At 42.6% G+C, this 15,943-nt stretch overlaps 1 protein-coding gene across 1 annotated transcript in view; it reads left to right on the top strand.

Moving 5' to 3' along the window:
- The window catches only part of LEMD1 (LEM domain containing 1), a 30,448-nt gene extending 15,479 nt beyond the window's left edge, over nt 1-14,969 (top strand). The window contains exons 5-6 of the mRNA XM_003357393.3: nt 13,287-13,363; nt 14,474-14,969. Coding sequence (XP_003357441.2) covers nt 13,287-13,363; nt 14,474-14,672 — 276 coding nt within the window. The 3' untranslated portion in view covers nt 14,673-14,969. The remainder of the gene's footprint in view (nt 1-13,286; nt 13,364-14,473) is intronic.

The raw sequence follows: 15,943 nt of genomic DNA, 5'->3' as shown, positions 1-15,943 counted from the left end.
CTGACCTCCTGGTAGATATACTTAAATATGCTTAATGATCAGTGTATCTTTATCTGATTGATTGCATGCTGCTTCTTCCTGTGTAATAGAATCCAGTTTTTTTAAAATACGAAAGCAGCAGGAAGAGATAGTGAAACCAAACTCTGATTACAATGATTCTAAGATGATAATAAAGGCAAATTGATTTATTTTCACAAAAGTGAATTATGAGCAATGGTGGTCTTTCTGTAGGAAAAATATGAATTTGTTTAGGAAACCCACCTTTCCTTTCCCTTTCAGCTAGGACTAGAACCATACCGCCTTTAGCTAATTGAGAATTTGCATTCTGAGTATAGACATATGTATTTATTTGGGGAGAGGAGTCTCCTGTTTTACCTCTTGGGACCCCAGAGTTATTTTAATCCCCTGGGACTTGTTTCATGTGCACCAAGCGCTATCATCACAATTCATGAGTCCAGGCGTGATTTACTCTAGGTAATTATTGATTGTGGAATTTCCTATCCAAGAGGCTTCTTGGAGGAGGCTATATGGTTCACCTTACAGATGAGGAAACAAGCAGAGAGGGGATGGACCACACAGAGTTAGAAGAAAAACTAGCATAGAATGCCATCTCCCAATTTTTATATTCCGTTGCCCTTTCCATGATATCAAGTTACCAAAGGGGACAAAAAACAACCAGGGATCTGAGTAGTGAAACAGCTCCCCCCAGTGTCTTTTTTTTTTTTTTTTTTTTTTTTTTTTGGTATTGCCAAAGGACTCTAGAAACTTTGTTCACTATGGAATCAAAGGCTTCTCTTTTTTTTTTTGTCTTTTTGCCTTTTCTAGGGCCACTCCCGCGGCATATGGAGGTTCCCAGGCAGGGTTAATGGAGCTGTAGCCACGGCCTACACCAGAGCCACAGCAACGCAGGATCTGAGCCCGTCTGCAACCTACACCACAGCTCACGGCAATGCCGGATCCTCAACCCACTGAGCAAGGCCAGGGATCGAACCCGCAACCTCATGGTTCCCAGTCATTTCGTTAACCACTGAGCCACAACGGGAACTCCGGAAGCAAAGACTTCCGATGACTGCTTTGTAATGAGGATCCCTGGTAGGCACTTGTTGGTGACCTTTTCATTCACACATTAAACCTGCTGATTTCCTATGCTGCAGAAATCAGCAGAGTTAGAATGGGTTAGAATGGGCTGGCATATATAGCATAAGGGTACCTGGAATTTTCCCAAGTGGGCAAAAGAAAATTTCAAACCTAAAAAAAATTTTTTTGAGATTTTATTATAACTTATGCATCATAAAAGGTATAAAAAAACCACATAATGAGCAATTAGATTCCCCCTCCAGAGATTTAAAATATCATTGCTAATTCAGTTGAAGACCCCATTGCCTCCCTCCCTGATTATATTCTCTTCTTTCCTTTCCCCCAAGGTAACCACCAACCTGAATGTTCACTGTACCTGCAGCATATGGAAGTTCCCTGGCCAGGGTCTGAATCCAAGCCACAGCTGCAACCACTGCCACCAGGTCCTTAACCCTGTGTGTCACAGCGTGAACTCCTGAATTTTCTACTTTTCATTGTTTTCCTTTTCTTTACAGTATCCACAAACTTTGGTTTCGTTTCTCATGATTATGGGTTTTATTTGAATTATATAATATAAGTATTCTTCTGTTACTTCCCTTTGTCATTCAGTATTATGTTGTGAGCTTCATCCAATATTTGTAGCTTTAATTCATTCGTTTTTACTGTTATGTAGTTATTACAAAAATATATCCATTTCTTTATTGGACATTTGGATTGTTTCCAAGTTTTTCTAATACAGGCAATGCTGCCACAAACATTGTGTTCATGTACAAGAATTATTTTTCTGATTGGATGAATATACCTAGGAATAGATCTGCTCCGCTAGTAGCAGAATCAAAGGGTGGGTCTCTCTTCAACCAGGGAGAGCATGTTAAATGGCTCTACAAAGTAGCTGTACCATTTTCTGTCCCTTCCAGCAATATATTAAGAGCACCATTGTTCTAAATCATCTTCAAAATTTAGTATTACCAGATTTAATTTTTGTCAATGTAGTAGGGAAAAGATGGTATTTCACTATGGTGTTATTTCACTGTGATTGTATTTTTCTTATTACTAATAAGTTGAGCATCTTTCCCCATGTTTGTTAGTCATTTGTGTTTTCTCATATGTGAAATGCCTGTTCATGTCTCTTGCCCATTTTTCTGTTAGATTGTTTACTTTTTCTCTTGTTAATGTATAAGAGCTCTTTATATATTTTGGATACTAATCCTTTGTCAGTCATAAGTGTAGAACATATCTTCCAGTAGTTTGGAATTATCTTTTTTTTGAGACAATTTTTTTTTTTGCAATAGTTTAAGGTTCACAGAGAAATTAAGAGGGGGGTTCAGAGATTTCCTGCATAACCCTTGCTTCCACATATGATAGCCTCTCTCATTACTAACATTCTCCACCAGCAGGCTTGTCTTTTTCACTCTTTTCTAGGTGTCTTTTTTAAAGTGTACTTTTTTTTTTTTTTTTTTTTTTGGTCTCTTTAGGGCCACACCCACAGCACTTGGAAGTTTCCAGGCTAGGAGCTGAATGCTGTAGCTGCCAGCCTATACCATGCCAGATCTGAGCTTCGTTTTCAATCTACACCACTGCTCACAGCAACACCAGACCCTTAACCCACTGAGTGAGGCCAGGGATTGAACCTGCTTCCTCACGGATACTAGTGAGGTTCATTCCCCCAAGCCATGATGGGAACTCCTAAAATGTAATTTTAAAAAAGAATTTCAAACTTACAAAAAGTTTCCAACAAAGAATTTTTCCGTGGCCTTCACCTAGATTTACCAAGTCTTCATGTTTTATCACAATTGTCTTATAATTTTATCTATTTTTTTTCTCAAACTAAATTATAGACATCCTCCATCACTCCCTCCCCAAAACTTCAGTGTGTATTTCCTTAGACTAAAAACATAAGGACATTCACAGTACAATGATAGGAATCAGACTTTTCTTTTAAATTGAGGTTAATTCACATAACGTAAAATTTACTCTTTTAAAATGAACAATTCAGTGGCATTTAGGACATTCATAATGTTTTGAAACCATTCCCTCTATTTAGTTTCCAAACATTTTCATCTCCCCAAAATGAACTCAGTGCCCATCAAGCAGCTATTCCTCAAACCCCCTCCTGGCAAATACGAATCTGCTTTCTGTGTCAATGAATTTACTTCTAGATATAAGTGGAATCATTCAGTATATGCTGTTTTGTGATTGGCTTCTTTCACTTAGCATAAAGTTTTCAAGGTTCATCCAAGATGTATTGTATCTTTTTTTATAACTGAATAGTATTCCACTATATGGATATACCACAATTTGTTTATTCATTCATGCATTGATGCACAATTGGATTCTTCCAACCTCTTCGATATTGAGAATGAATATTCATGTATAAGCATTTGAGTACCTGTGTTCAGTTCTTTAGGATATGTACCTAGGAGTGGAATTGCTGAGTCATACAGCAATTCTGTATTTAACTTTTTAAGTAATGGCTAGCATTTTCCACAGTGGCTGCAGCATTTTACATTCCTATTACCTATTTGTGAGGGTTCCAACTTCTCTATATCCTTGCCAACCCTTCTCATCCCACCCCAACTTTTTTATAATAACCATCTTGGTGGGTGTAAAGTAGTATCTATCTCATTGTGGGTTTGATTTGCTTTTCCTTAATGACCAATGATTTGAGCATCTTTTCATGTGCTTATTGCCCATTTGTACATCTTCTTTGGAGAAATGTCTATTCAAGACATTTGCCTTTATTTTAACCAGGTATTTTGTCTTTTTGTTGTTGAGTTGTAAAAGTTCTCTATATATTCTGAATACTAGACTCTTATCAAGTATATGACTTGCCAGTATTTTTCCCATTCTGTGGGCTGCCTTTTCACTTTCTTGATGATGTCCTTTGATACACAAAAGTTTTCAGAAATTTGATTATGATGTGTCTTGGCATAGATTTCTTTGGGTTTACCCTGTTTGGAATTCATTCAGTTTCTTGAATATGTAGATTTGTGCCTTTTGCCAAATTTGGGATATTTTCAGACATTATTTCTTCAAATAACTTTTTTAGCTTGACCTCATCCTCTGCTGCTTTAGGGATTCTGATGACAACAAATGTTATCAACACATGTTATATCCTCTATATCCTAATCCAATAAGGCCTTGAGACTCTGGTTGTTGTTGGTTGGTTGGTCTATTTTCTCTCTATTATTTGTGTTGGATGATTTATATACTTCTATCTCCAAGTACATTGATTGTTTTCTCCATCTTCTCCATTCTGCTATCAAGCCCATCTACATCAGTTTTTGTTTGTTTGTTTGTTTGTTTTTTGTCTTTTTGCCTTTTCTTGGGCCGCCCCCGCGGCATATGGAGGTTCCCAGGCTAGGGGTCTAATCGGAGCTGTAGCTGCCGGCCTACACCAGAGCCACAGCAACATGGGATCCGAGCTGAGTCTGCAACCTACACCACAGCTCAAGGCAACGCCGGATCCTTAACCCACTGAGCAAGGGCATGGACCGAACCCGCAACCTCGTGGTTCCTAGTCGGATTCGTTAACCACTGCGCCACGACGGGAACTCCCTACATCAGTTTTTTATTTTGGTTGTTGAATTTCTTCAATTCTAAAATTTACCCTTTTTTTTTCTTGATATAGTGTGCTATCTGCAGAGAATATTTTTTCACTTGTTTCAAACATGTCTCATATTGTTCCTTGAAACATTTTGTGATGGCTGCTCTAAAATCTCATCAGATAATTTCAATATTTGTGTTCGCTCAGTGTTAGCATCTGTTACTATTTTTTCTCACTTGATTTACAAGACTCCAGATCTTATTTAAATCTTTTGTTTTATCAGAAAATAATACAATGGGGCCTCTATCCTGATCAATTTGTCTAGCCTGAGCCTAGAACAGGATGTCTTAATTCCCATGGCAAGCCCTTCCCCCACCTGGTTTTTGTTTTTAAATGGTGTCTTTATTTTACTTGTCCCTTTGTTTTTCCATATAAACTTTAGAGTAAATTTGTCAAGTTCCACGAAAAACTCAGATTGGAATTTTGATTGAAATGTTATGGACTTTATAACTTAATTTGGAAAGAACTAGATCTTCACTCTGTTGAGTCGTCCTGTTCATATTCTTTACATGTATTAAAATTTTCCTTAATGTCCCTCAGTGAAATTTTATTATTTTCTCAGTGAGGGTCAGACTTGTCTTTTGTGAGCTTTATTCGGTAGCTTCATTAGGTAGGTTGCTATTGGGAATAGTATCTTTTTAAAATTATATTCTAAATGGTTTGTTGTTGGTAGATAGAAACGCAGTTGACTTTTGCATATGGATTTTCTAACAGTAAATTCTTTGCAATGATCATAATTTTTATTATATTCTTTTTAGTCCAGTTTGACTACCTTTAATTTTTTATTTTATGGCTAAGAACCTCTTTATTACAGTATTAATCAGAGAGACAATCGTAGGAATTCTTTCCTTGGTTCTGATTCTAAAGAAAATGCTTTTAACATTTTCCCTATGAGTATATTTTTGGTGTAGGTGGTAGAAGACATCTTTCATCAAATTAAGGAAGTTCTCATTCTATTCCTGGTTTGCTAGAGAATTTTTAAAAAAAAATAGGAATGGAGATGATCACAAGGTTTTTAACCTTACTTTTTTTGGCCTTGACTGGGCAATGTGGACGTTCCCAGATAGGGGTCGAACCCAAGTCACAGCAGCGACAATGCTGGATTCTTAACCCACTAGGCCACCAGGGAACTCCCTAACCTTTATTTTGTTAATGCGATGCAGATTATTTTTAAAGGCTTTAAATTAATTCAAAATCATTACTTAGGTTAAAAGAACACAATGTTTTAGACAAAAGCTTTATTAAATCAGAGTTGAGATTAAAAACGATGAAGTAAGAGTCTGAAATTATTGTAAAATCTTTTATTAACTTGATCATTTTAGTCAATAAAAGGATTTGGGCTAATTCAATTTTAAATAGCTCTAAATCAAAAGGTTTTTTCTTCCTGTAAGCAGGGTTGCAATGGCCAGTTTGCCAAGTCGTTGGTAAAAATGTCTGGTTCTACATATAGACCTTTCCCAAAAAATTGCTTTCATGAATTAGAGTGATTGGAAAATTTAGCACATTTTAGTTGGGAGAGAATTTCATCCCCACCTCCAGGAGCTTGACTCCCGACTCTCCTGAGTCCAACAGTAAGAGGTCATGGAAGGGGTGTTCCCTTTGTGGCTCAGCAGGTTAAAGACCTGACATTGTCTCTGTGAGGATGCCAGTTCGATCCCTGGCCCTGTTCAGTGCATTAAGGATCCAGCATTGCCATGACCTATGGTGTAGGTCACAGAGGTGGCTCAGATCCTATGTTGTTGTGGCTGTGGCTGTGGCGTAGGCTGGCAGCTGAAGCTCTGATTCAACCCCTAGCCTGGGAAATTCCATATGCCATGGGTACAGCCACTGGGGGGGAGAAATCATGGAAGAATAAGAAAAAAAGAAGGGTGAGAAACACAGCATGCAGCACCCCTTCTTTGCCTGTAATTGTAGGTATCAGCCTATGACTTTTCTTGCTAGGTTTGGGGCTACACTGCAAAATATGCTTCTTGTGGAAATGCAAACAAACTTGTATTTTTTTATAGGTAAATATGAATGGCTTTAGTCAAGGTAGATCATTTTTCAAAAACCAAATGCACTTTTGGAGGAGTAATGTTTTTTGTTTTTTTGTCTTTTTGCCATTTCTTTCTTTTTTTTTTCTTTTTTTTTTTTTTTTTTGCTATTTCTTTGGGCCGCTCCCACGGCATATGGAGGTTCCCAGGCGAGGGGTCGAATCGGAGCTGTAGCCCCTGGCCGACGCCAGAGCCACAGCAACGCGGGATCCGAGCCTCGTCTGCAACCTACACCACAGCTCACAGCAACGCTGGATCGGTTAACCCACTGAGCAAGGGCAGGGATTGAACCCGCAACCTCATGGTTCCTAGTCGGATTCGTTAACCACTGCGCCACGACGGGAACTCCCTTTTTGCCATTTCTTAGGCGCTCCTGCGGCATGCATATAGAGGTTTCCAGGCTAGGGGTCGAATCAGAGCTGTTGCCGCCAGCCTACACCAGAGCCACAGCCACGTGGGATCCGAGCTGCATCTGCCACCTACACCACAGCTCACGGCAAAGCCGGATCCTTAACCCACTGAGCAAGGCCAGGGACCAAACCCGCAACCTCATGGTTCCTAGTCAGATTCATTAACCACTGAGCCCCGACGGGAACTCCCTGGATGAGTAATGAGTTAATGAGAATACAAAATGATTATCATCCTTTCCGGCTCTGGATGTTAGCCTAGTGTTTTGTAGTTAACCATAATACAGTAAGACATAATAGCTCATACATAATCCACTTTCAGATTCAATATGATATGCATAAGTAGGCCGGAATCAGCACAAAATAGTACACCTGGAAGAATCTTATTCAAAAGCCAACTCATCTGAAATATTTAAGAAGAGACTTGATGGCTACAGGTGTTACTTCCACAGGAAATTAATTGATAATTGGATAATTTATCAAATAATGGAAACAGTTTTCAGAAATGTGTTTTCTGGTTTTGTTTTGTTTTGTTTCTTTTTCTGCCACACCTGTGGCATATGGAAGTTCCCAGACCAAGGATGGAATCTGAGGCCCACCTGTGGTAACGCCAGATCCCACAACCCACCACTGCGGGGCCAGGGACAAGCCATGCCACAGAGACAAGCCATGCCACAGAGACAAGCCAGATCAGTAACCCACTGTACCACAGAGGGTACTCCTAAAGATATGTTTTGATATATTTGTGGTGTTTTTTTGGGGGGTGGGGGGCCACAAGACATATGGAGTTTCTGGGCTAGGGATCAGATCTGAGCTGCAGTTCCAGATCCTTAATCCACTGTGTCTAACTGGGGATCAAACCGGAATCCTGGCGCTGCAGAGATGCCACTGATCCCATTGTGCCACAGCAGGAACTCCTGTTTTGATATATTTGTAATGGTGAGTTTCTCCAAGAGAAAATTTCCAAAACAAAACCCAAAACACATAGACATTGAAGCCAGAAGGTCTGGATTTAAATTACAGGTATTCCTTTCACTAATTGTGTAATCTGAGGCAAATAATTTAGCTCCATAAATCTCTATTTCCTCATCCATAAAGTAGTGACCATGTTTATCTCAGAGTCATTAGAAGATTAAATGCATAGAGGCAAGTTCAATGCCCAAGAAATTAAACATTCAGACATGGTATTTCTAATTCCCTTCTAGTAAAGCAGCAGCATCTTGGTCTTCTTTTTTTTTTTTGCTATTTCTTTGGGCCGCTCCCGAGGCATATGGAGGTTCCCAGGCTAGGGGTCGAATTGGAGCTGTAGCCGCCGGCCTACGCCAGAGCCACAGCAACGCAGGATCCGAGCCACGTCTGCAACCTACACCACAGCTCACGGCAACACCGAATCCTTAACCCACTGAGCAAGGGCAGGGACCGAACCCGCAACCTCATGGTTCCTAGTCGGATTCGTTAACCACTGCGCCACGACGGGAACTCCAGCAGCAGCATCTTTAAGCGGTACAGCATGGTAAGGAGGAGTGACTCTAAGACTCCTGCCTGGGCTGATTCCTGGCTCCACTGTCTCCCCAGCTCTGTGACCATGGGCATGCTGCTTAAACTCTCCAGGCCTCAATTTTCTCATCGGCAGAATGGGGATTATAAAAGCATCTTCCTCGCTCAGTGGGTTAAGGATCTGGCATTGCCATGAGCTGTGGTGTTGGTCACAGACACGGCTCGGATCCGGCCTTGCTGAGGCTCTGGTGTAGGCCAGCAGGTTCAGCTCCGATTGGACCCCCAGCCTGGAAACCTCCATATGCCACGGGTGCAGCTCTAAAAAGCAAAGTAAACAGATAAATAAAAATTAAAAATTAAAAAATAAAAGCGGAGTTCCCGTCGTGGCTCAGTGGTTAACGAATCCGACTAAGTACCATGAGGTTGAGGGTTCGATCCCTGGCCTCGCTCAGTGGGTAAAGGACCCAGCGTTGCTGTGAGCTGTGGTGTAGGTTGCAGATGTGGCTCGGATCCCGAGTTGCTGTGGCTCTGGCGTAGGCCGGCGGCTACAGCTCTGATTCGACCCCTAGCCTGGGAACCTCCATATGCTGCAGGTGCGGCCCTAAAAAGGACAAAAAGACAAAAAATAAAAAATAAAAGCATCTTTCTTATCAGGTTGTAGGACTCAATGAATTTATGGAAAGTGCTTAGAGCAGGGCCTAACATACAGGAAATGCTATGTAAGTTAGCTAGTGTTACGATGAAACCCTCATTACGTGTTGCTATACCTCAGAACCGTTGCATTTAGAACTACAACTGATCAGTAATATGTGGATGGGTGTGATTTTCTGATTTGAATGCCAGGAGAGCAGAGCAGTGGAGGAGGCCACGCATTCCCTGGTTCTCAGTGGTGAATGCTTTGCAAAAACAGCTGTCTTGGCAGATTCTAGCCCTGGGCATAGGGAGAAAGGAGCAGAGAAATTCCATTTCCCCATGGGTGCCGTTTCCCCTCACTAAACCATTGCTTTAATGAACAGCAATATTTTTCAGTTCCATTGTAACTGGTGTTTATAGTGAAAATCATATTACCGCAGCATTAAAGGGATTTTTTAAAGATGAGAAGTAAATCAAATACGAACATGCCACCTGACGCCAAAACGGATTTCAATTTTTCAATTTCCTTCAAGGTTTTGTTTATGTGCAAATGCAGCCTGCGTTTATAGTTGCAATCACCGTGTACGCACACTTTTATACTGTTTACTGTGTTAACCGATGGCCCTTTTCCCTATTATACAGCCTTGGTGATTATTATTTTTACTGATGGCTGATAGGCAGATCGATAGGCCGTAATTACTCCTTTTTTGAAAATCAAAATGTCCACCTTTATATACGGTAGGAGAACTCTGCAAATGCTAGTGAAGGCAATAAGTTATAGATGAAAAGAAAATCAAATCCCTAAACCTCCTCGTGGCAGGAGGAATGAGAAGGGAGGGAGGATTTGATTGCCTACGAGCTGTGAAATCCTATAATTTGATTTGGCAACAGATTTCCACCCCAGTGCTTTACTTAACGTATCTATTTTTAAATTTAAGGAGAATTAAAAAGAAGTTGCATGTGATGGGTACATGGAGGTTCTTTATACTATTGTCTACTTTTGTGTATGTTTGAAACTTTCCGTAATTAAAAAGTTTTAAGGAAAAGAATGTGCTTATAAAAGAGGTTCCTAACACCCTTGGAAATAGTTTGAAGTGTCTCTTGGTGAACAGACCCCCCAGGGCCAAGCACGGGGGGGGCCCCTGGAGAGAATTTTCAAAGTCCCTCTTTCTCAGGAGCCTTTGCATCCTTCTCCCAGGACAGTGATGTAGTATATATACCGCAGCGTCCACATTAGAAACGGTGCTCCCACCATCTGCTGTCTACAGAGACCCTGCCCAGGTATCACTAAATCACTGTTGAGAACATCCTCTTTAGGAGTTCCCGTCGTGGCGCAGTGGTTAACGAATCCGACTAGGAACCATGAGGTTGCGGGTTCGATCCCTGCCCTTGCTCAGTGGGTTAACAATCCGGCGTTGCCGTGAGCTGTGGTGTAGGTTGCAGACGCGGCTCGGATCCCGCGTTGCTGTGGCTCTGGCGTAGGCCGGTGGCTACAGCTCCGATTCAACCCCTAGCCTGGGAACCTCCATATGCCGCGGGAGCGGCCCAAGAAATAGCAACAACAACAACAAAAAAGACAAAAGACAAAAAAAAAAAAAAAAAAAAAAAAAAAAAAGAACATCTTCTTTAAGAAGGTGGTGGGGGGGAGGTGCAGAGGAGTTCCTGCTGTGGTGCAGTGAGATCTGCAGCATCTCTGGAGCACTAGGACACAGGTTCAATTCCTGGCTCCAGGTCACAAGGGCAGCTTGGATCTGATTTGTGACCTGGGAACTCCACAGAAAGGAAGGAAGAGGGAGGGGGAGGAAGGAAGGAAGAAAGGAAGGGAGGGAGGGGAGTTCCCATTGTGGCTCAGCGGAAACGAATCTGACTAGCATCCATGAGGATGCAGGTTCGATCCCTGGCCTCGATCAGTGGGTTAAGGATCCTGCGTTGCTGTGAGCTGTGGTGTAGGTTGCAGACACGGCTCAGATCCCGCACTGCTGTGGCTGTGGTATAGGCCAGCAGGAGAAATGAGAAGGGAGGGAGTATTTGATTGCCTAAGAAAAAGAAAGAGAGAGAGAGGAAGGAAGGAAGAAAAGAAGGAAGAAAGAAATTGAAGGGTAGAGAGGAGTCTAGTGTCAGTGGTTCCAGCATGGAGTTCCATTGATAATACTGTGTGACCTTAGATTAGTTACCTAACCTTTCTGTGCCTCAAACTTATCTCCAAAATGAAACAAAGATAGTGCCTACTAGATGAAGGCAAGGAGGTCTAGGAGGCCTCCGTGAGTCCATGGGAAATGGGACCAGGAACTTGATAAATGGCAGTTGGCACTATCATCTGACTCCATATTTTCACATTTCACGTTCCTAGGTCCCCCGCCTGGACTTTGCAGATATTTGAGGATATTAAGGCCTGAATCTTTTTTTTTTTTGTCTTTTTGCCTTTTTCTAGGGCCGCTTCCCACGGCATGTGGAGGTTCCCAGGCCAAGCAAGGGTCTAATCGGAGCTGTAGCCTCTGGCCTACACCAGAGCCACAGCAACGCAGGATCCGAGCCGCGTTGTGACCCACACCACAGCTCACGGCAACTCCAGATCCTTAACCCACTGAGCAAGGCCAGGGATCAAACCCGCAACCTCATGGTTCCTAGTTAGATTCGTTAACCATTGCGCCACAACGGGAACTCCTTAAGGCCTGAATCTTAAATATGAATAGATAATCATGGAGAACCAGACGTATGAGGAGTACCAGACACATGAAGAGAAACAGCAACATGAAATTAATAATTACCGTGGCACTCCCTGGTGGCTTAGCAGGTTAAGGATCTGGCATTGTCACCTCTGTGGCTCTGGTCACTGCTGTGGTACAGGTTCCCCCCCCAGCCTGGGAAATTCTTCATGCACAGGTGCAGCCAAAATTTAAAAATTAAAAGAAAAGTATTGTTATCACAACGATTATGTCTAATGTTTATTGAATGCTTACCATGTGCCAGGAAATGTCATCACTTTGCATGTATTAAATCACTTAATCTTTACAATTCTATTTCACAGGGAGGCAACAAAGGCCTAAAGAGACATGCCTTTTCACTTTATTGAAAAAAAAATACCAGCGTGAAAGAAATTTGGGGGAAAGAAAAAAAGAGAGAAAAGCCCTGCAATTGTCTCTCCTTCTATCCGTCTTTCAGGACCTTTTCATTTTCCTAAATTATTTTCCAGTCGTTGTTCATCGCCCACTTGCTTTTTAAACTAACTTTATTCTTTGTCTAAAGATGACACGGACTCATAAAAAAAAAGCTTCCAACCAAAAAAAAAAAAAAAAAAAAAAAAAAGTGCAAATATGAGAGTGCAAGAAAGAGTTGATACTTAAGAACAGAATGCTGCTGGCCTCATGGGACCCTTGTTACTGGTGTGTCTATTGTGTGTGTGTGTGAGTCACTGACGTACATAGTCCTCCTCTGAACTTGGATGTTTTTGCTAATTATAAAGTCAAACTTAAAGTTTGTGTTATGAAGTACTAATCTACTTGATTTACCAAAATGTACCAGTCCTCAGGTCTTATGACACTTTCTAGAGTGAAAAATAAGGTTCTGGGAGTTCCCACCGCGGCTCAGCGGAAATGAATCTCTTCTAGTATCCATGAGGATGCAGGTTCGATCCCTGGCCTCGCTCAGTGGGTTAAAGATCTGGCATTGCCATGAGCAGCAGTGTAGATTGCAGACGCAGCTCGAATCCAGTGTTGCCGTGGCTGCGGTGTAAGCCGGCGGCTGCAGCGCCAATTTGACCCCTAGCGTGGGAGCTCCGTATGCTGCAGGTGCGGCCCTAAAAATACAATAATAATAATAATAATAATAAGGTTCTGAAGTTCCTTGGTGGCCTAGTGGTGAAGGATCCAGTGCTGCCACTGCTGTGGCTCAGGTTGCTGCTGTGGCTTGGGCTGGATCCCTGGCTCGGGAACTCTTGTATGCTGTGGGCACAGCCAAGAAAAGGGGGCGGGGTTTCTTTGTACAAAACATTAGAAAGAGTAAATTCTTGATATATTTTTTTCTCTTCATTAGAGACCCGAGGCTTCCACCGGTAAACCAAAAGCCCTAGATATCTCCTGCCTGGATTGTAAACGTCCCGAGGGAAGAAGGTAAGGCCTTTCTTAGCATATGAGGAGATATTGTTTTAGATAATTCCTGGGGAAAAAAACATTTATTATTCAGATTTCCGTGAAGGATTTGAGTCTGAAAAGAATGTGTTGAGAAAGAAGAAAGATTGGCGTGGCTCACAATTTCAAAGCCGGAGGGGCTTTATATGCTCTATTTCACTGCTCCTGTTTAGAGATAAGGAAACAGGGGAGTTCTCATTGTGGCGCAGTGGAAATGAATCCGCCTAGGAGCCATGAGGTTGGGGGTTCGATCCCTGGCTTCACTCAGCAGTTTAAGGATCTGGCATTGCCGTGAGCTGTGGTGTAGGTTGCAGATGCGGCTCGGATCTGGTGTTGCTGTGGCCGAGGTGTAGACTGGCAGCTGTATCTCTGATTGGTCCCTAGCCTGGGAACCTCCATATGCAGCTAGTGCAGCCCTAAAAAGACAAAAAAAAAAAAAAAAGTAGTTCCCATCTCCACCCTGAAAGGCAGTGCTTTTATTTGTGAAGAGAGAAAGGAGAAAGTTCATGTACTGATGCCCCTATCGACTTATATGCATCCCCAGTGGAGACCTGAGGGTCTGTAAGTCCCTGAAGTGGCCTTGAACCAACACTGAAAGATGTTACACAAGTAGGTCATGAATAAATACTCTGTGGGACTTTAGCAGTCACACATCCTGGTGGTACTTTTTTTTTTTTTTTTTTTTTTTTTGGCTTTTTAGGGCCGCACCTGTGGCCCAGGCTAGAGGTCCAATCAGAGCTATGGCCACTGGCCTACATCACAGCCACAGCAACATCATATCCTAGCCATGTCTGCGACCTACACCACAGCCACAGCAATGCCGGATCCTTAACCCACTGAGTGAGGCCAGGGATCGAACCCTCAATCTCATCGTTCCTAGTCAGATTCATTTCCGCTGGGCCATGACAGGAACTCCCTGGTGGTACCTTGTTAATATTACTCGACAAAATTAGCTTAGGTTTTAAATGAGTAGAGGCCCGCTCCCTAAAGCCCCACTGTGATAGCTCCCTTGGCCCCAAAGTCCCACACATTTTAAGGGAGTGCTCAGATAGCAGTTACACACAACCCTAAGAGCCACTGCTGTTTTCACAGGTATGCTGCAAGACCATCAAGCATCAGACTCAAAGCATGCAGCAACATCAGAGAGAGAGCCCTCTGCATGATCAACAGGAGAGCTGGGAGCAAGAACCTGGAAACATTTCCAGTGGGCCTGAAACTGGCTGTGTTTGGCATCTTCATCATTGTGATATTCGTCTACATAACTGTGGAAAGGAAGCCGCTCTTTGGTTAAGTGCCTTGGAAGCAGCGATGAGTGCTGCTCCCTGCTCTCCTGCTTCAGGACAGAAAAGAGGCGGCGCCTAAGGGGGAGGCCCAGCCGCTTGGCCCGGCCTCCGCCCTTGTGCTGTGCTGCTCGAAAGGATCTGGGCTCAGCCGGGTGGAAGGACTGAGGGAGAGAACCCAGCACTTGGGTCAAAGAGCTTGAGAGTAGAAAATTCCCTGAGTGGCCAGCATTAAAGGTAATTTCACGTTTGTGCAGTCCTCTAAAAAAGGAAACTGGCCTGGTGTTTTTCTTTTTAACTGTGGTGATAAGCCATGAGTCCCCTTTTTTTTTTTTTTTTTTTTTTTTTCGGTCTTTTTGCCTTTTCTAAGGCCACACATGCGGCATTTGGAGGTTCCCAGGCTAGGGGTTGAATTGGAGCTGTAGCCGCCAGCCTACGCCACAGCCACAGCAACATGGGATCCAAGCCGAGTCTTCAACCTACACCGCAGCCCACGGCAACGCTAGATCCTTAATCCACTGAGCGAGGCCAGGGACGGAACCTGCAACCTCATGGTTCCTAGTTGGATTCATTAACCACTGCACCACAACGGGAACTTCCACATTTTATTCACTCTTCAAATTATGTAGTCAGCCAAGGGAAAGGCCACAAGAGGTAACTAACAAAAAAGGAGTCACTTGTGATAGAGGATAATGTGAGAAAAAGAATGTACATATATGTGTGACTGGGTCACTTGGCTGTACAGTAGAAATTGACAGAACATTGTAAACCAACTATAATGGAAAAAAAATCATTAATAAAAAAATTACTAAAAAAACAAACAACAAAAATGAAAAAGGGGAGTTCCCATCATAGTGCAGCAGAAACGAATCCAACGAGGATCCATGAGGTTGCGGATTCGATCCTTGGCCTTTCTCAGTGGGTTAAGGATCCGGCATTACTGTGAGCTGTGTGTAGGTTGCAGACTTGGCTTGGATATGGTGTTGCTGTGGCTGCGGTGTAGGCTGTCAGCTATAGCTCCTATTTGATCCCTAGCCTGGGAACCTCCATATGCTGCAGGTTCGGCCCTAAAAAGAAAAAAACAAAAACAAAAAAGGGAATATGTCTGGTTTGGAAAACACAAAGAACTAGCCAAATATCATCAGTAATGAAAGGAAAACCACGTGCAGATGTTCCCCAGGCCAAGGACTAAACCCACGCCACAGCACTGACCTGAGCCACAGCAGTGACAATGCTGGATCCTTAACTGCTAGTCCACCAGGGAACTCCAGGAAAACCACTT

This window comes from Sus scrofa, chromosome 9 (genome assembly GCF_000003025.6).
Source record: "Sus scrofa isolate TJ Tabasco breed Duroc chromosome 9, Sscrofa11.1, whole genome shotgun sequence".
Classification (NCBI taxonomy): domain Eukaryota; kingdom Metazoa; phylum Chordata; class Mammalia; order Artiodactyla; family Suidae; genus Sus; species Sus scrofa.
This window is presented reverse-complemented; position numbering and strand designations above follow the sequence as displayed.